At 40.8% G+C, this 20,767-nt stretch overlaps 1 protein-coding gene across 1 annotated transcript; it reads left to right on the top strand.

Annotated features, from left to right (window-relative positions):
- The first annotated feature begins 2,151 nt into the window (after positions 1–2,151).
- ccdc107 (coiled-coil domain containing 107) lies at positions 2,152–19,851 on the top strand. Its single transcript, XM_032507700.1, has 8 exons — positions 2,152–2,241; positions 2,288–2,318; positions 7,486–7,703; positions 8,296–8,365; positions 8,486–8,576; positions 13,373–13,482; positions 18,107–18,664; positions 18,698–19,851. The coding sequence occupies exons 1-7, from the start codon at positions 2,152–2,154 to the stop codon at positions 18,481–18,483; spliced, it is 987 nt and encodes a 328-aa protein (XP_032363591.1). The 3' UTR covers positions 18,484–18,664; positions 18,698–19,851.
- The last annotated feature ends 916 nt before the right edge of the window (positions 19,852–20,767 follow it).

The following is a 20,767-nucleotide window of genomic DNA, read 5'->3' as shown; positions in this document are numbered from 1 at the left end:
ACGATTCTCTGAAACAAACAATGTCTCTCTCTCCTCCAGTTTCAGTCTTCAGACATATTTTTGGTGAACATATCGGAAATCTTGTGACGGTCGCAGATATCTAAGTATGGAGTCTGTCAGACTTAAAATCTTGCGCTAGAATCATAGCAACCAATTCTGACACACACACACACACATTCACCCACACAGACACAGACACACTCAGACACACACACCCCTATCATGACCCTGTTCCATGGCGGCCATGTTGACCAATGACTCCTAACTGATTGTTTCCATTGTGTGTGTGTGTGTGGGGGCCCCAATAGCAGGCACACTGATAAAATTTCTGCGGAATTTTCTAGTTATTATTATTATTTCTTATTCTCCATCTTCCGCCAAATTTCGTCCCCGCTATAGTCCCAAAGCGTTGCCAACACGCGCAACACATTACACCGAAATGTGGGTAATGATCGGGAATGGGGTGCTATGATTTTTCTAAGAGTTTGCCGCGTGGTTTTACCGAAATCGGCAAAAAAACCGGCAAACTTTTCTCATTGACTTGAATGGGAAATGTTCGGGAAATCGCTCAACATTGCTCAAAAACGCCCCCCCTTGGCACCATGCTGTGTCGCCATACTTTAACGTAGAAACATGATTAAAAGTTTAAACCGAAGACAAGACTTTGGGTGTTTATTGCGCTGAATGGGCGTTCAGAGATATCAAGCAACGGTTTTCTCCCAAATCCCAGTTTAGTATAGTCCCGTTTCAGACCGGTTCAGATTTCCAATGTGGTGTGTATGTGGAGGAATGTTCGGAGCTAGAGTGGGGGACAGAGTGGGGAGACTAAAAAAGTTATCTTTTTTTTTCTCTAAACTTGCTCCCACGCCAACATCTAACTTGTCATGGACAATTTATACATCAAAACGTAGGTATTCTTGTCTAGTTTATCGAATGTGTCATTTATGTGATATGATGTATACTTTCCGCTCAGCAACCTTTCAAATGAGAACAGTTCCACATTTCCTCCATTCACTGTAATGGTAAACATCGTCCCAATTTCTGAGCAAAACGCAGAGCGAAGGACTTTTTTACATCGCTGATACGCCCACATTTTAAAGTTTATCCACATAAATTTTATATCAATACGTTCACAAGGGCCTTGTGGTGCCCACGAACCTCAATAATTGATATCTTGTATCCTTTTGGTGATATGATCATTTGTTTGAGAGCTTGGATCAGTCTCTTAATAGCTGTAACAGTTGGTGCCAGGTGCAGTCGTAACTGAATACATATCAAAGAGATGACATCACAGGATGAAGGCTTTATTGGTCCTTAGTAACCAGGCAACCATACTTTGTATGTCTGTCGGTGGACATCCATCTGTCTCCCTCTCTCTCAGACACACACACAGACAGACACACACACACGTCCTAACATCTTAAATAGGTTTTAAAGAGTTATTCTCTGAAGGGTTTAAGACACTTATTATTTTTGATTAAGTTTATTTGCTGTTCGGATGTGCACCAAGTAGTAGGCACACTGATAAAATTCTGCGGAATTTTCTAGTGTTGTTCTTATTGTTGTTCTTATTGTTATTTTGTTGTCTATCATTACTCTTTATTCTATTTTTTTATTTCTTTTTATTTATTTTATTATGCTAAAATGCTGCTGGAACTACATGTCTCGCGGGAGTCCTCCCAAAAGCTCAATATAGAGAAGTCTGAGTCTAGTGCATGGCACGTGTGCGGGTGTGTGTTGTGTGTGTGTGTGTGTGTGGTGTGTGTTTGTGTGTGTGTGTGTGTGTGGTGTGTGTGTGGGTGTTGTGTGTAGTTCAGGACTGTGTGTGATTACTAACAAAGTGTGCACACAGAGTGTAAATTGTAATTTCCCACTGGGGATTAATAAAACAAATTAAAATTAAATATTATTGTTATTTTATTGTGAAAATACCCTTGCCGGAAGTCGTCGTGGTTGTTATGCAGCGGATCAGAGCCCAGCTGGTCTCGGGGACCAGGGTAAGCTGTTTGTTAGCCGGACTTCTCCACGGTTCCTCCCTGCTCGCGCCTCTTTAGACGCCTCTTCCTGCGGCTCGCGCTGCGTCTTTTCGGCAGGTGTCTCGTGCCGTGTGTGTGTGTGTGTGTGTGTGTGTGCGTGTGTGTCCACGCGAGGATGGTTCTATCGACATCACAACAGGTCGCCATGGCGTTCACGGCGGTGCTTTTCACCTTCGTGGTGCTGCCCAGGATGTTGGGCGTCGGGACCGGGACCGGGACCGGGACCGGGGTCCGGGACCGGGGCGAGGGAGCCCAGGTCTGACCCGCGCTACGCCCGGAAAGGTAGGACCTCGGCGGAAGGACACAGCGGGGCTCCTCGGTCCTTAGGGCTTGCGGTAGTGATGTAGCCTCGAGCGCACGAGCTATGGCGGGCACGGACCAGGTTTCCCAAAACTAAGGTCACGTCAGAAGACTACGTGCAGACTGTAGGGTCCAAACGGAAGGGCTCGTGCACCGATAAAGTAACTTAACGTGACCGTGGGTACTGTAACGTGTAATTAATGAACCTTAGCACGGTAAAGTGTCTATGCGCAGAGAGAGAAATATCACGATATCACGATTTTTAGGCCTTTATTGACTGGACAGCTGACGAAATGAACGGGGAGAGGGAATGGCACGGCACGGCACGCAACGCTGCGTCGTGGACTCCATACCCGCTGTTCCAATACCCGAATCACGATAATCTCGACCCAACACCTCGATACCGTATGTGGCGATATTCTGGGGTTTGACAATCGGTGCTTTGCACAAATATCACACTTAAATTTGAGATAATTGTCAGTAATGTGGGGGGGGGGGGGGGCAGTAGGGAGGCGGGTTGGGAACCAAGTATGGTGTTGATGTGTGTAGGTACTGAGCGTGTGTGTGTGTAGGTACTGAGCGGTGTGTGTAGGTACTGAGCATGTGTGTGTGGTAGGTAATGAGCATGTGTGTGTGTAGGTACTGAGCATGTGTGGTGTAGGTACTGAGCATGTGTGTGTGTAGGTATGAGCGCTGTGGTGGTGTGTGTGTAGGTACTGAGCATGTGTGTGTGTAGGTACTGAGCATGTGTGTGTGTAGGTACTGAGCGTGTGTGTGTAGGTACTGAGCATGTGTTGTTTAGGTACTGAGCATGTGTGTGTAGGTACTGAGCATGTGTGTGTAGGTACTGAGCATGTGTGTGTGTAGTACTGAGCATGTGTGTGTAGGTACTGAGCGTGTGTGTGTAGGTACTGAGCGTGTGTGTGTGTAGGTACTGAGCGTGTGTGTGTGTAGGTACTGAGGTGTGTGTGTGTGTGTGTGTGTAGGTATGAGCGGTGGTGTGTGTGTGTGTAGGTACTGAGCGGTGTGTGTGGTTATGAGCGGTGTGTGTGTGTTGTGTGTAGGTACTGAGCGTGTGTGTGTGTGTGTGTAGTACTGAGCGGGTGTGTGTGTAGGTACTGAGCGTGTGTGGGTGTAGGTACTGAGCGTTTGTGTGTGTAGGTACTGACGTGTGTGTGAGGTAACTGAGCGTGTGTGGTAGGTACTGAGCGTGTGTGTGTAGGTACTGAGCGTGGTAGTTGTGTAGGTACTGAGCAGTGTGTGTAGGTACTGAGCGTGGTGTGTGTAGGTACTGAGCGTGTGTGTGTAGGTACTGAGCATGTGTGTGTGTGGTGTACTGAGCATGTGTGTGTGTGTGTGTACTGAGCATGTGTGTGTGTGTGTGTACTGAGCATGTGTGTGTGTGTGTACTGAGCATGTGTGTGTGTGGTACTGAGCTGTGTGTGTGTGTGTGTGTACTGAGCATGTGTGTGTGTGTGTGTTACTGAGCATGTGTGTGTGGGTGTACTGAGCATGTGTGTGTGTGTGTACTGAGCATGTGTGTGTGTGTGTACTGAGCATGTGTGTGTGTGGTGTACTGAGCATGTGTGTGGGTAGGTACTGAGCATGTGTGTGTAGAGCAGTGTGTGTAGAGCATGTGTGTGTAGGTACTGGAGCGTGTGTGTGTAGGTATGGCGTGTGTTGTGGTGTACTGAGCGTGTGTGTGTGAGCATGTGTGGTAGGTGCTGAGGCTGTGTTGTAGGTGCTGAGCGTGTGTGTTGTAGGTACTGAGCGTGTGTGGTGTGTAGGTACTGAGCGGTGTGTGTGTAGGTACTGAGCGTGTGGTGTGTAGGTACTGAGCGGTGTGGTGTGTGTGTAGGTACTGAGCATGTGTGTGTAGGTACTGAGCATGTGTGTGTAGGTACTGAGCGTGTGTGTGTAGGTACTGAGCGTGTGTGTGTAGGTACTGAGCGTTGTGTGGTGGTGTGAGCGTGTGTGTGTAGGTACTGAGCATGTGTGTGTGTAGGTACTGAGCATGTGTGTGTGTAGGTACGGAGCATGATGTGTGTGTGTAGGTAATGAGCGTGTGTGTGTAGGTACTGAGCGGTGTAGGTACTGAGCGGTGTGGTGTAGGTACTGAGCGTGTGGTGTGTACTGAGCATGTGTGGTGTAGGTACTGAGCATGGGTGTGTAGAGCATGTGTGTGTAGGTACTGAGCGTGTGTGTGGTAGGTACTGAGAGTGGTGTGTGTAGGTACTGAGGGTGTGTGTAGGTACTGAGCGTGTGTGTGTAGGTACTGAGCGTGTGTGTGTAGGTACTGAGCGTGTGTGTGTGTAGGTACTGAGCGTGTGTGTGTGTAGGTACTGAGCGTGTGGTGTAGGTACTGAGCGTGTGTGTGTAGGTACTGAGCGTGTGTGTGTAGGTACTGAGCATGTGTGTGTAGGTACTGAGCGTGTGTGTGTGTGTAGGTACTGAGCCGGTGTGGTGTGTAGGTACTGAGCGTGTGTGTGTGTTCAGGCTGTGTGTAATAATAGGGTAAATTGTAATTCCCCCTTGTGGGACAGTGAAGTAGGACATTAATTATTATTATATTATTATATTATTTATTATTATTATTATTATACCACTTACTATGTGGGAAAAGGCAAATAATAGAAGAGCTAGAACAGTCTGGTAAGTTGAGAAGACACGATACTACGATCTTCCAAAGCTACGACGATATCTAGTCTCATATCACGATATAATATGATATCTAAATATTGCCCAGCCCCAGAGATATAGAGAGATATAGAGGGTTTTCACGACGCGTCATTAGACCGGAAGTAGATCCCGAACATCGTCAAGGAAACTGGTTATTATTGTCGTGTTTTAGGTCGTACCAATAGGTCAGACTGAGGAAAACACGTGGAATATTATGTGTTTCCAAAAGTTATTTAAAACCAGGCGTAGGAACGCCAGAAGTGATTAAAAAAAAAATACTATGAAAATAACTCAGATAGTGTACAGTGTAGATAGCAAACTGGGGGTCTTTGGGAAAAAATCTCTATATCGAGATACGCAACTGAACGACAAATCACCGGGTCGTCCCGGATCTAAGAAGACCGAAAAGCGTAATTTCACGAAATATTGTGCCTTTTCTCGTGGTCCAAGTCCTTTTTAAGTCCATTTTATCCGTATTAACATTAAAGAAAAGAAAGAAAGAAAGACATATGGTCAAACTTACAAAGAATAACTTTATCAAATCGTGTTTTAAGTCTGCAACAGAAAAGATTTCAAGTGCATCAATGCCTGAAATTTTCGCTGAAAAAACTCTAGCGGCTTATCCGCGTGATTGGGGTGTAACGTATTTAAGTGACGCGCTAATTTCGTATCGTATTCGTATTTCCTCGTCTTAGCTTTCGGGGGACTTTCTTTTGTCTCGTTGTCTTTGTTGTCTCGTTTTCATGTGTTCACTGTTTGAGAAGCACTGACTTAGCCCTTAATACTCCATCGTACTCACCGAGTACCTCCAAAATGGCCGCCCGTCCTGGTTAACGCCCAGAACGTCACGTCGGCGAAACCCTCCGATCCAACCCGTGTCCATAAGGTGTCAATCAGCATCAAGATGAGAGGAATCTATCTGGATTTGGACTGATTTCACAACACTGACAGCAAACCAGTGGATGCACGCCTAACGTTCTGGATATGTCATCTCATAAAACTCCCTCTTGTTGATAAGAACTCACCAACGAGAATCTTTAACTCGTCTTTTTTATGGTTGTTTATTCCGTGTAATACGTTCTGGAAAGACTTCTAAAACTACTCATGCAGTCACAGTTAAAGTTGTCATCACCTACTTTGAATGTGGACCCAGGAACTTGTGTCCTATTGTTATAAATCTGTTTATTTTATTAGGCGAGCTCCATATTCACAAAGCTAAATGTTGAAAGTCGATCGCGTGTTTTTAATATTCTCGGTGGCGCACGTTTGTTGTGTGTTCGGTCGGAAATTTAACGCTCGGCATCCGTGTAAATGCGTGTCTTTGTAATGAGAATTGTCCAAGAGTTTTTAAATTTACATTGGAGATGACGATCCGTTTTATTTACAGTAAACAAAAGTAAATCAAACACAATAACTGCTCTTCTTTTAACCCCTCGTGTTATCCTCGGGTCAAATTGACCCGTTTTTAGTTTTCTGGGCCGTCGAAATAAGAAATTGTCAAGATTAAAAATATCAAAAACAGAAAGAAAAGCACCCACGACATTGAAAAAGTGACAAAAATGTCAGAAAAAGCGATAATAATGTTGAGAAAAGTGACCATGGCTGACAGGAAGACAACACAAGGGTTAGTCCTTATCCTACACTTAACCACGGTCAATTAGGCCACATTTAACCCTTGTGTTGTCATAGAAAATGAATGTTTTTTGGGGGGATTTTCAGATGTTTTTGTCGCTTTTTCTGATTTATTTGTCCCTTTTTTCAGCTTTTTTAAAAACTTAGCTGGTTTAGTAACCGGTTTACACTTATTCTTGGAATTCATGGTCAACAAACCTCATTTATATCACATTATACAGACGTTTTTGTGAATTATTTTGACTAATAGTTAAGATCAGAGGATGTTGAGTGGATCTCAAATGGGTAGATGTCAGAGTTTAGTCCGGATACTGTTTGGAAACCATTAAACAAAATAATTTAAATGCTATAAGATTAAACAAAACACCCAAAAAATTCAATGAAAGTAATGTTGTATGGAATCATCCATGTTATTTTTGGGCAATTTGGTTGAAAGAAATACCATTTCTGACAAAGACCACTTTGAAAAGGGTCAATTTGACCCGAGGACAACACAAGGGGTAAATAACTTTTACACCTCCAGCATCACGCGCTGCTCAACCAATGAAATGGCTCCAACAATCTTATTGAAATATGCACTTTGAGTTTCTTAAATTGGTAACTAATAAGAAAGGCCTTCCAAAAAAAAGCTAATATCTTAAACTAAGTGCTTTTAAATCTGACATTTCCATTGGATTTAAACCCCGTTTAGAAAAGACATCTCCTGAAATAAGCCTGGTTTAAATGCGTATGCTGTTTAATGAACACACACACACACACACACACACACTCTCTTTCTTCCTCAGCAGCCTCACCATCTGTCCCCCTGTTTGTCCCCTGGTTGTCTTTTGTCCAGCAGCTGGTCTGGGCCCGGGCGCGGTGAGGGGGCAGCCCATCGCCAACGCCCCCGGGACCCCCCAGACCCCCGAGAACATGCTGCAGATGAAGAAGCTGATGGAGCAGGAGATGAAGAGCGACAAGTTCAAGAGCAGCAGCAGCAACAAGGGCTACGTGTTCACGCTGATGCCGCTCTACGCCATCGGAGTGGGGGTGTTTGCAGCCTACAAGTTCCTGAAGGTAAGGAAAGACACCTTGTTGTTCTTATATATATATAAATATACTTCTATACCGATACGTCTATATACTGGTATGTTTATATGCTGGTGGGTCCATATGCTAGTGTATCTACATACTAACATGTCTATATACTAAGTCTAGTATGGCTGTGTTATGTAATCTGCTATAGATGGTATAGAAAGTAGAAGAAAGGGAAGAACAACAAAAAAAGAGGGTTTATAAGAGTTTGTGTATGTATGCATCTGTGTCTATGATGTGTAAATAACTGAAGAATAAGATTTACTAAAGGATAAAAGTAGAGAAAGGGGGTCGGACTTGATAAGTTGTTTATCAACTTCTTCCTACTCCTTTTGAACGTGGAACATTTTTGTTCCTTTTTGAATAACTTTCAATTTTGAAAGATTGTGCTAATAAGTACATGACCTTATTTATCTGTCATTTTATTTATATGTATGCAGGAATGCATGTATGTATATAAATCTTTTATTTTAATGTTGTTGTTGTTTTTTTGCTGTTTTTTTATGTTCAAAAACTTTAAATGTTCAAATAAACTCAAAGCTCAAAGTCAAAAGTCTCTCTTTTCATCTCGCAGATCAAGTCTGCAGATGACCAGGCACAGAAGGACAAATGTGCCAAAGGAGCCAAAAAGTCCGTGGAAGCAGGTGTGTGTGTGTTTGCATATGTGTGTTTTCTTCGGTCATGTGTTCGGTTCCCTGAGAGTGTGGTGAACAAACCCCGAGATAAGGTGTCTCTTCTCTCTTGTCTGCTTGTTTTCTGTGCAGAGAACCAGTTGAACGAGCTGGAGCAGCGACTAGTGCAGACCGAGAGGATGCTCAACTCCATCCTCACCCAGCTGGACCCGCTCACTAACTGGTAAGGGTGGGGGGGGGGGCTCAGTAACATGATCCCGTCTTTACGTCCCTGTCCGTCTCCTTTTAGCAGGCCTGCAGTGTGAAGGAGCTCACTGGCTGGCTGGCTGCAGAAGTGACATTTTCTACCGTTTGCAATGTTTGAGAAAGATGAAATGTCACTCTTAACCCTTGTATTGTCTTCAATTTCTCGTGTCATTTGGGTCAAACTGACCCGTGACTTATATGGGGTTTTAAAAACAATTCTGAAATAAAATTTGACTTCATAATCTATTGACAAATATTTCAAACAATTGAGATAGCGTATACATTTAGGGAAAGCAATCAGGCTCTTCTAGAACTGTGGTTCGTTTTTTTGTCATAAGGTTATAATTCATGTTAAAAATCCACTATGTGATAATTGTTATATTGGAAAAAACACAAGTTGTCATATCCAGAATAAATTTCTGAATTGAGTCAGGAATACATGTTTATTACAGAAAATAAGGAAAGGCCGTTGATTTTCAGGTATAAAAATGTAACTTGTACATTTATCTTCTTGTAAAAAGTTGAAATGGGTCCATTTGACCCTAATACCATACAAGGGTTAAAAGACAAAAATTGAGCATTGGACAGAAAGACGGATATAGAACAAACGAAAATAGTAGAAACACGTCTGCGCTAAATAAAAGGGGGGCGTGATTTAATGTCTGCTACTGGTTACAACCACATCGAGCATTGTAAAGTCATTTTATGAATGAAATAGACACACTACGTACCTGAGGGACAATTCAGGGACATTTTTTTAATCATCTACAATCCTGAAGTTGTCTCCATCTGTTCAAAACCCGACCGCGTGTGACTCCGATGTCGTTCCCTTTCCCCTCTAGCTTTTAGTTTTCTTTATTTAATTTCCTCTTTGCCTGTGATGGCCCGGTATCAGGCCCAACTACAGCAGATAACTCCTAAAATAACATTAAAATACAATTAGGCGTCTATGAAGACATCTCCTGCTTTCTTTTACCAGTGTTACCCATCAGAATGAGTTAGTGTAGCGCCGTCTTCCTGCTGAAAATGAAATAGGACCAGAGCAGAGGCATTAATAAAAAAACATATCTAAATAGTGTTCTTTTTTACTGTTAGTCTCGTTTGCTGTTATTGTTCCATTTATGGTCACCAGATGAAAAGTTACACATGTCAAAGTTACATATAGTCAAAGTTAAATATAGTCAAAGTTACATATAGTCAAAGTTACATATAGTCAAAGGTACATATAGTCAAAGTTACGCATAGTCAAAGTTACGCATAGTCAAAGTACGCATAGTCAAAGTTACGCATAGTCAAGTTACACATAGTCAAAGTTACACATAGTCAAAGTTACACATAGTCAAAGTTACACATAGTCAAAGTTACACATAGTCAAAGTTACACATTCAAGTTACACATAGTCAAAGTTACACATAGTCAAAGTTACATATAGTCAAAGTTACATATAGTCAAAGTTACATATAGTCAAAGTTACATATAGTCAAAGTTACATATAGTCAAGTTACATATAGTCAAAGTTACTATAGTCAAAGTTACATATAGTCAAAGTTACATATGTCAAAGTTACATATGTCAAAGTTACATATAGTCAAAGTTACATATAGTCAAAGTTACATATAGTCAAAGTTACACATGTCAAAGTTACATATAGTCAAAGTTACATATAGTCAAAGTTACATATAGTCAAGTTACATATAGTCAAGTTACATAAGTCAAAGTTACATATAGTCAAAGTACACATGTCAAAGTTACACATGTCAAAGTTACATATAGTCAAAGTACATATAGTCAAAGTTACATATAGTCAAAGTTACATATAGTCAAAGTTACATATAGTCAAAGTTACACATGTCAAAGTTACATATAGTCAAAGTTACACATAGTCAAAGTTACATAATAGTCAAAGTTACACATAGTCAAAGTTACACATAGTCAAAGTTACACATAGTCAAAGTTACACATAGTCAAGTTACATATAGTCAAAGTTACATATAGTCAAAGTTACATATAGTCAAAGTTACATATAGTCAAAGTTACATATAGTCAAAGTTACATGTAGTCAAAGTTACATATAGTCAAAGTTACATATAGTCAAAGTTACATATAGTCAAGTTACATATAGTCAAAGTTACACATAGTCAAAGTTACATATAGTCAAGTTACATATAGTCAAAGTTACACATAGTCAAAGTTACATATAGTCAAAGTTACACATAGTCAAAGTTACATATAGTCAAAGTTACATAATAGTCAAAGTTACATAATAGTCAAAGTTACATAATAGTCAAAGTTACACATAGTCAAAGTTACACATAGTCAAAGTTACATATAGTCAAAGTTACATATAGTCAAAGTTACATATAGTCAAAGTTACACATAGTCAAAGTTACACATAGTCAAAGTTACATATAGTCAAAGTTACATATAGTCAAAGTTACACATGTCAAAGTTACATATAGTCAAAGTTACATATAGTCAAAGTTACATATAGTCAAAGTTACACATGTCAAAGTTACACATAGTCAAAGTTACACATAGTCAAAGTTACATATAGTCAAAGTTACACATAGTCAAAGTTACATATAGTCAAAGTTACATATAGTCAAAGTTACATATAGTCAAAGTTACACATAGTCAAAGTTACATAATAGTCAAAGTTACACATAGTCAAAGTTACACATAGTCAAGTTACACATAGTCAAAGTTACACATAGTCAAAGTTACACATAGTCAAAGTTACATATAGTCAAAGTTACATATAGTCAAAGTTACATATAGTCAAAGTTACATATAGTCAAAGTTACATATAGTCAAAGTTACATATAGTCAAAGTACATATAGTCAAAGTTACATAATAGTCAAAGTTACATAATAGTCAAAGTTACATAATAGTCAAAGTTACACATAGTCAAAGTTACACATAGTCAAAGTTACATATAGTCAAAGTTACATATAGTCAAAGTTACATATAGTCAAAGTTACACATAGTCAAAGTTACACATAGTCAAAGTTACACATAGTCAAAGTTACACATAGTCAAAGTTACACATAGTCAAAGTTACATATAGTCAAAGTTACATATAGTCAAAGTTACATATAGTCAAAGTTACACATAGTCAAAGTTACACATAGTCAAAGTTACATATAGTCAAAGTTACACATGTCAAAGTTACATATAGTCAAAGTTACATATAGTCAAAGTTACATATAGTCAAAGTTACACATGTCAAAGTTACACATGTCAAAGTTACACATAGTCAAAGTTACATATAGTCAAAGTTACACATAGTCAAAGTTACACATAGTCAAAGTTACATATAGTCAAAGTTACACATGTCAAAGTTACACATGTCAAAGTTACATATAGTCAAAGTTACACATAGTCAAAGTTACATAATAGTCAAAGTTACACATAGTCAAAGTTACACATAGTCAAAGTTACACATAGTCAAAGTTACACATAGTCAAAGTTACACATAGTCAAAGTTACACATAGTCAAAGTTACACATAGTCAAAGTTACACATAGTCAAAGTTACACATAGTCAAAGTTACACATAGTCAAAGTTACACATAGTCAAAGTTACATATAGTCAAAGTTACATATAGTCAAAGTTACATATAGTCAAAGTTACATATAGTCAAAGTTACATATAGTCAAAGTTACATATAGTCAAAGTTACATATAGTCAAAGTTACATATAGTCAAAGTTACATATAGTCAAAGTTACATATAGTCAAAGTTACATAATAGTCAAAGTTACATAATAGTCAAAGTTACATAATAGTCAAAGTTACATAATAGTCAAAGTTACATATAGTCAAAGTTACATATAGTCAAAGTTACATATAGTCAAAGTTACATATAGTCAAAGTTACATATAGTCAAAGTTACATATAGTCAAAGTTACATATAGTCAAAGTTACATATAGTCAAAGTTACACATAGTCAAAGTTACACATAGTCAAAGTTACACATAGTCAAAGTTACACATAGTCAAAGTTACACATAGTCAAAGTTACACATAGTCAAAGTTACACATAGTCAAAGTTACACATAGTCAAAGTTACACATAGTCAAAGTTACACATAGTCAAAGTTACACATAGTCAAAGTTACACATAGTCAAAGTTACACATAGTCAAAGTTACACATAGTCAAAGTTACACATAGTCAAAGTTACACATAGTCAAAGTTACACATAGTCAAAGTTACATATAGTCAAAGTTACACATAGTCAAAGTTACACATAGTCAAAGTTACATATAGTCACGTTGACCAGCAGCACAGTATACATTCCTTTACTGGTTTTGATAGTAAATATCCTTAATTGAAGTGTGTTTCTTTTGGACTTTGTCTTGATGTTTTAGGACTTCCAGTTACCTATCGTTGAAATGAGCTCTATATGACCCCCCATATTAAAGAAATGAAATGAAATGTTCGTCTGAACAGCGTGTAACACGGACCAGGGGCTCCTGTGTCTTAGGATGATAGTCATTAAATGAGCTCACACATTTATTCTAATAATAGATTTATTGTTTTATAACACTTTAGTTTCATAGACACAGACACAACAACCAGACCAGGTCCATAGACACGGTTACATAAGCCCACAGGTGCAGAGAAGGCCCCGGAGCCTAGTCCCCGATGGCCTTGAGTGCGTTAGCATCGACGGAGCCGTGGGGGGGTGCGGCGGGTGAGGTGGTCGGGGGTGCGGCGGGTGGAGGGGGCGAGGTCATTAAGAGCTTTGTGTTTGATTGTGGTTTGTCTTCAGTGTGAAGTCGGTGGCCCAGGATCAGAAGAACGAGATCATGTCTCAGCTGCAGACCATCCGGCACCTGATGAAGAAGAGAGGAATGGACTGCCCCCCCCTCAACACCAACGGTGGGCTGATTAACCCTCTTTGACCCATAAGGAATCAGGACTCTGGTACCTGCCAGTAATCTGGGGGGACCAGGGAGCTCGGGCATCCCAAACCTTTAGTCCCAATCGGTGTCAGAAGGAAAAGAAAACGGTGACTGAGGAGTGGATTTTAAAACAAATATGTAAAAAAGTAGACATTTTATTTACTCATATTGACACAAGGGGCTCATTTTACATTAAATAACGCAACTTTATACACTCATTACTATTCATTCAACCACATTTTGAAAATGCCCCAATTTATTAGACAGTGTATCTGAAAAGTTGCCCTCCCCAAATACTTTTTTAAAATTCTTACATTGGTCAAAATGGATGCATGCGTAATGCATGTTACCTGATGGTGGAGTTTTCCAAAAGACCCAAAACACCACATGACATTGTGACACGATATATATATATATATATATATATATATATATATATATATATATATATATATATATATACATAAATTATATAGGGTGATAATGGTAAATGATGGAGAAGACTTCATACGTGACGAGTTCAATGACTTCAGATCAAATGCAGCTTTACTCAAACAGTGAACATGCTTTCATGAAAGGAAGAACTATCGACATGTCCCAAAATGGACATGCCCAGGACTCTCTGTGAATATAGGAGAGAAAATACATTTTTATTTGGATACCTGCAGAAGGAGTATTCATCCAACCTTTCATTACTCAACGCCAGACCCTTAATCTTTCAGGTTCGGGTCTGGATTTCCAGGCTAGCAACCGGCAGGCTAGACCAGTGAAGATACAGCCGTGCATGTGTTGGTGTGCCATCAGCTGTGTGTGTTTTTACCGGGATAAACCAAAATTCAAATTGAGCAGCCACATTGAGACACATCTCTCTCTTAAAAAAAAGGGTTTTGCATCTAGTTTTAAATTTACAAATGTGGTCGAAGTCTAATTTGCAAAAATATCAGAACCAAACCTTGTAGCAGAGTCGGATGACTGGTTGCATGCAAGTTCTCTTCATCTGTCATTCTGGATGATATTAATAATATAATATTACTATACGTTTTACCTCAATATTGATGAACGGCGACATAATGTGACAATATGATACAGAAAGGAGGGATATTGATACTTGCAAAAGGGATTTTTGAAGCAGATACAATGGATGAAAAAAAACAATAAGACAAAGATATATCTTGCAGCTTATATATGAAAAACCGACGATGCTGCACATTTCCCACCTGCAGTATGAGCATGTCCGGGCTCTCTGGTGGACACACTGCAGTACGTGATGGGTTCTACATCATCTTAGGTGTTGCTATTTCTTATAACTAATAAGACATACCAGGCATACCATTCTGTTTGTGATACGCTTCTATCAGCTGATGAAAATCAGATGGGCGCTACTATTGTAGATACGACTTCTAGCGTAATAAAGCACCGCAGCACCCATCATACTAGAAACTAAGCTTGTTTGTTGTATGGTGGGTGCTGCGGTGCTTTTTTTGCGGTTTCCTATCAGAGTCTGCAGCTTTTCAACCAACTGCTGCTGAGTCTCCAAACCACCGGTAAGAAACCGGCTTATCTTCTCCTACCATGTTTCAGTAAGAAGCCCCCCCCCCCCCCCCCCCCCCCGGGCTGTGGATTCTGTTGAAAACCGGCTCCACATTTCCTCCATGTGTTCCTGTTGATAAATGTAGTATCGTGTATCCACGATGTTCCACTGCACTGATGTAATCATTACTGTAACAGGAGGTTGCTGCTGATTGGAGGTCATTTTAACGGAAATGTGCCATTTCCTAAGTAATTCCTGTTTCTTCCATTTTGCCATTTCCCCTGCTATTAAGCAACCTCCATTAAACTTAACCGTGCCTTGCTCAGTCCGTAGGGAGTTGGGTTAGGAACCGGAGGGTCGCCGGTTTAAGTCCCTTTACGGACCAAAGTACAGAGTGTAGCCCCCCCCACTCTGACATCTCCCCATTAGTGCATTAATAGTTCCTGAGCATGTGTGTGGATTTCAATTGTAATTTCCCCCACTGGGGATCCATAACCAGTATAACTTATTAAAATGATGGTGTTTTCTACATTAAAACGCCGTTTAGCACTTCACAGGACACTAGTTTCCCGTTGCCTGCTCTATCTCCACAGCGCTGTGGAGGAAGGTCCGAGAAAAAAACCAAGTTGTTTGGGATCGGTAATCCCACCAATAAATCCCGAAACATCCCAGTTAGAGAGGAAATGATCTAAACATTTGTTCATCTTTAAATGGATCCCCTGAAAGAACCGAGCAGACCTGCCTCGTTGCACCATCCAGATGTTCCTCTAAACCACACCAGTGACAGCGTGTAGCGTGATAGCTCAGATATGTTGTTGTTGTTGTTTCCCATATTCCCAAATTATCCTGGAAATGTACTTCCGTTGATCCAGACCTGTAGGACCCAATCCTGGTTTCCCCAAGCAAGTGTTAACTTTCATTGATGTTGGTAACTTAGTTATTTCACTATGTCCTGACTGTACTACATGAATCAGATCAATCTGTGAAACTGTCAAACTAGGCAGAAAGAAGGCTGATGAATTATTAATTCATAAGATTCTGTGACCGCATCCTTCATTTCTGCACTCAGGAACTAAAATGATGTTTGTGAAAACATCCGTTTGGCTGTGAAATGAGAGCGTTTGCTTTATCACAGATTATGTCTCATATTGGACAATATATATATACATTTTTTTCTTTTTTTTTTTAACCCTCCTGGTGTCCTTGAGTCAAATTTGACCCCTTTAAAAAACGTCTATATGTAAAATATGGGTTTCTTTTTAAACAAATTAACACAAAACATGGATTGGATTCCTTCCAACGCTCTTTGCAAATACAACTGATCACTTTCATTCCTCTGATCTTAAATATTGGTCAAAACAATTCATAATTTCTGCCTTTTTAACTCAAATATTAGGTATAATTCTATATAAATGAGGGCTATTGACCATGGATTCCAAAAGGTAGTAAACCTAGTGGTAGTAAGGTGGTGTTAGTGTTAGTGAAAACTAAAAAAATAGTCTGAAAAAGGGACAAAAATATGATTAGGGTTAGTGATGTAGACATGTATCATGTGAGCTATTATGAAGTGAACGACATATTCTGTTGATAATCAACACTGTGCATAAATTGTCTAGTAAAAGCCGGTTTGTAGATACAGAAAAATCCCAGTTTCAAAGAATAGCCGGAGACAGAAGTGTAAGACAGAGGACGGCCTATGGTCCTATTGGGACTGCAGGGACCCCGGTTCCATCCGGTCCAGGATTATTGGTATACTGAGAGATGGGTCCGTCCCAAACAGGATGGACAAAAAAGCTGGGTCCAGACTTGTTTGGTGATAGGGTTTTGGGTTTTTAACCCTCTGAGCCCGAGACACTCGCCCACGAGTAAAAAAGTACCTCTGATTCATAGTTTAATAACTTTTGAACCATACAAGCGATTTACTCACTTTCGGTTGCGTTTAAATCCTGACGTTTTCACGTTTACGGAGGTCTTTTCCGGGTCTTTCTAGCCTCTACAGGGGGTTTTCTATCCAGCCTGGAACTTCAGCCTCTTTGGGCTTTAAATCCATACTGTTATATCCAAGATTGATCCACTTTATGTCCATAATTCATCGCGTTTTGGCTCATTTCTGCCGCTGGCTCGCTCCTCCGCGTCTGCCCTGTCTGTCCCGTCTATTGTTTCAGGAAGTACATGCCCATATATGGGAGATAAAAGCACCCCTCTTGTATGGAAGGCCAGAGGGGACAAAAATGCCTACATACTCTATGGAAGGCCAAATGATGCACTATTTAGACACATATTTGCTTGTGTAGCATTGCTGTGGGTGTAATATCAATACATATGACATTATTATGTTATTATTGGCTACTACTAAATGTCATGAGAGCAAAATCCAGTTTGTCCTAAAAAAAATGTTCATATCTTGACTGTAGACAACAGGGTTGATGTTTTACAAGTTGTTATAAAATAAATCCAGACGGACAATAAACTGTAAAAATGGCCTCAGGGCCCAGAGGGTTAAGAGGGAAACCAAAATAAGAGAGTTGAGAACTGAAACTAAGTTTAGCCCAATGTGGAAAGTCTTCAAGGAGGTAGAAGAAAGATCTGGTGTAGATACATCCCAGAGTGTGAGGAACGCCCCCTTTGTAAACATGACTCAGCATTTCTAATAGACAATCTAAACACCCCGAGGTTACAAATCCTGTTTATCTCAACTGCCAAGAAGAGGAAGAGTCCTTGTACCTTATCTTGTCCCGTACGGAAAAGATTTCAGGCTTCCCTTTTCCTTTCAGCATGTGAGAATCAACCATAAAAAGAGGCAAAAACACAAGATTAGTAGAATGTCATCTCCCAGTTACAATATCCAGACCGATGACTTTAATAGGATGGAAAATGGGGAAAGTACCTGGTCTTTGTGCTGGGGAGAGACCTGTATGAAGTCATTTATACATAGGCGTATGGCTTATTGTCTATGGTGTTATGGTTATGTTGAATGGTTACTGACATCTTCATCTTTTATGTTTTTGGACCCAAACAAAGGCTCTAGAGGATGGTTAGAGTGACCTGTACCCTATCTCTTGTCTTCCAGAGGCGTCCTGCGAGCGGAACCTCGAGGACCTCATAGAGACGCTGGAAGCCAACGACACCCTGGCGGCGGACGCGTCCCTGGGGGACGAGCGGGCGTCTCCGGGCGCGGCAGAGGCCTCGGAAACAGCCTACCAGAAGCATCTGGAAGCTGAGGGTGAAGCGGCGGCGGAAGGTGAAGAGATGAAGCAGCTCGTACCAGAGGAAGCAGACGGGGGAGGGAATGTGGAGGAGGACGGTGAAGAAGAAGAAGAAGAAGGGTTGGAGATGGAGGGCTCCCGGCTCATGCCTTCACTAGAGGACTCATATGAGACAAACATTGAGGAGGTCGGCGCTGAAGAGCGCGCGCCCGGCCTCAGGCGACGCAACAGGCCAGACTAAACTCCCCGCGGCTCTGCTGCTCTGTACAGGAACGTGACAGATTATTATTATTTATTACCTGAAACGGCTGTCGACATACTCACCAAAAGATATATATTGTACTCGTCAGAATCTATAACCTCCCGTAGGAAGCTCATGTGTAGGGCTCTGTTTTCCTCACAAGAACCCAAGTGTATCTGCTATTATTGCTCATATAGGGGAAGTGGATTAGATGATTATTCGTCCTCAATCAGTTGCATTACACGTCTCATATCTTTGTTTTTATTTTTAACAGCTGTGCTAATCACAGTGGCCCGTAAAAAGAATGACTCACCCAGCAGGAAATATGGCGCGTTACAAACCTGCAGCGGAAGCAAGCTAATTATGCCGTCTAAAGCCTAATGGACTGCACATTTGTGGTGGACATTAAGTGTCCTCCGTTGCCCCACCCCGCGTCTCCAGGGCGGTCTTAATGCTCTGTGGTAGATTCTCTGAGTACTGGAGGATCAACAGCAGTCTTTAAAAGGGTATTGTGATGATGGGCGGAGCAGAACGCTGTCTTAACGGTCCCTAATTTCTCACTATGTCCAAATTGTCTCCCTCTATAGCTTAGACGTGATCATTTCAAGTGTTGACGTACTGGGGGAAACGAGATCGTCCCCATCTCAATAGCTATAACACATCCCCAATACTCCATTCATTCATATTTTACCTTTGAATTTGTCACCCATTTTCATAATAACTTGGTGCAGTCCAGACATCACTTGACTTGTAGCTGTGATGGATGCCAGACGCATAAAACGTGTTAAAATGTGTGTTTTCCGATTATTTCAACACTACATGAATGCAGCACAGATGCCGAATCGTGCGGTGCTATTGAGAATAATTAGTTTATCTGCCATGCGATTCAGATCCGCTTTTAATGGGCCCTGCTCCACCCTCCAACAAAGGTTTTAAAATGGAGCCGGAAGCTTTTCCGTAATCATGCTGACGGAGGACGGACAGAGACGTAGTTCATCATTTTATAGTGCTACTTGTTAAAGTGTGTGCTGGAAAATAGAGCCCATGTGTCCTTTACTGTCCTGTTGTCAGTCATTTTATCCAATTATCACCTTTTTAACGTTGCCTGATTTTAGATTAATATGTCTATAGACCTACATATTTAGTATATTGGTTTAGCTCTGCACCTGTTTGATTGCCAAACATTGAGGTGTATAATCTCCATGAAATATGGTTGTGGCCAGTGTCACCTGTTGCTTATTTGCCTTTTTACCATTTCATTTTGCATGGTGCACTACGTGTCAAACACAGATGGAACTAATAACTTACTGGGACACTACAGTGGAACAAAACAATTGTCAACATTAGTTCTACGTGTGTGTTTCCTGCTATGACAAGTAGAAATTTCTGCAATAGGAAAAACAGTCTTTACCCATCTTATCTGTCTGTTAGTCTACAGGAAATTAGCTTTCATTGTTCATTACATCCTGTACTGACACCCTGTGCCCCTGTTGGGTGTGAGGGAACTGCAAAGACAATTCATTTCATGACAAAATCTATAGATGTCTTCACCTTAAACAGTACTTTCCTAGGTTATTAATAAGTTGCTTTTTTATCATAAAGGGATGATACTAATGCTGGATGCAACGAGTCTACTTGAACGGCAGAATATTATAATATAGTATATCGTAGAAGTGGGAACTTGGGCTTGTGGAATGCTGTTTATGCATCAAAACATAACAACTGCTGTCCAATCTGAGGACTATGGTTACCTGGTCCTCAGATCTCTGCAGGGTAAATCCAGACAGCTAGCTAGACTATCTGTCCAATCTGAGGACTATGGTTACCTGGTCCTCAGGTCTCTGCAGGGTAAATCCAGACAGCTAGCTAGACTATCTGTCCAATCTGAGGACTATGGTTACCTGGTCCTCAGGTCTCTGCAGGGTAAATCCAGACAGCTAGCTAGACTATCTGTCCAATCTGAGGACTATGGTTACCTGGTCCTCAGATCTCTGCAGGGTAAATCCAGACAGCTAGCTAGACTATCTGTCCAATCTGAGGACTATGGTTACCTGGTCCTCAGATCTCTGCAGGGTAAATCCAGACAGCTAGCTAGACTATCTGTCCAATCTGAGGACTATGGTTACCTGGTCCTCAGATCTCTGCAGGGTAAATCCAGACAGCTAGCTAGACTATCTGTCCAATCTGAGGACTATGGTTACCTGGTCCTCAGGTCTCTGCAGGGTAAATCCAGACAGCTAGCTAGACTATCTGTCCAATCTGAGGACTATGGTTACCTGGTCCT

The sequence above is a fragment of the Etheostoma spectabile genome, unplaced genomic scaffold (genome assembly GCF_008692095.1).
Source record: "Etheostoma spectabile isolate EspeVRDwgs_2016 unplaced genomic scaffold, UIUC_Espe_1.0 scaffold00003926, whole genome shotgun sequence".
In the NCBI taxonomy this organism is placed as follows: Eukaryota; Metazoa; Chordata; class Actinopteri; order Perciformes; family Percidae; genus Etheostoma; species Etheostoma spectabile.
The sequence above is the reverse complement of the archived record's forward strand: the minus strand, read 5'-3'. Positions and strand labels throughout refer to the sequence as shown.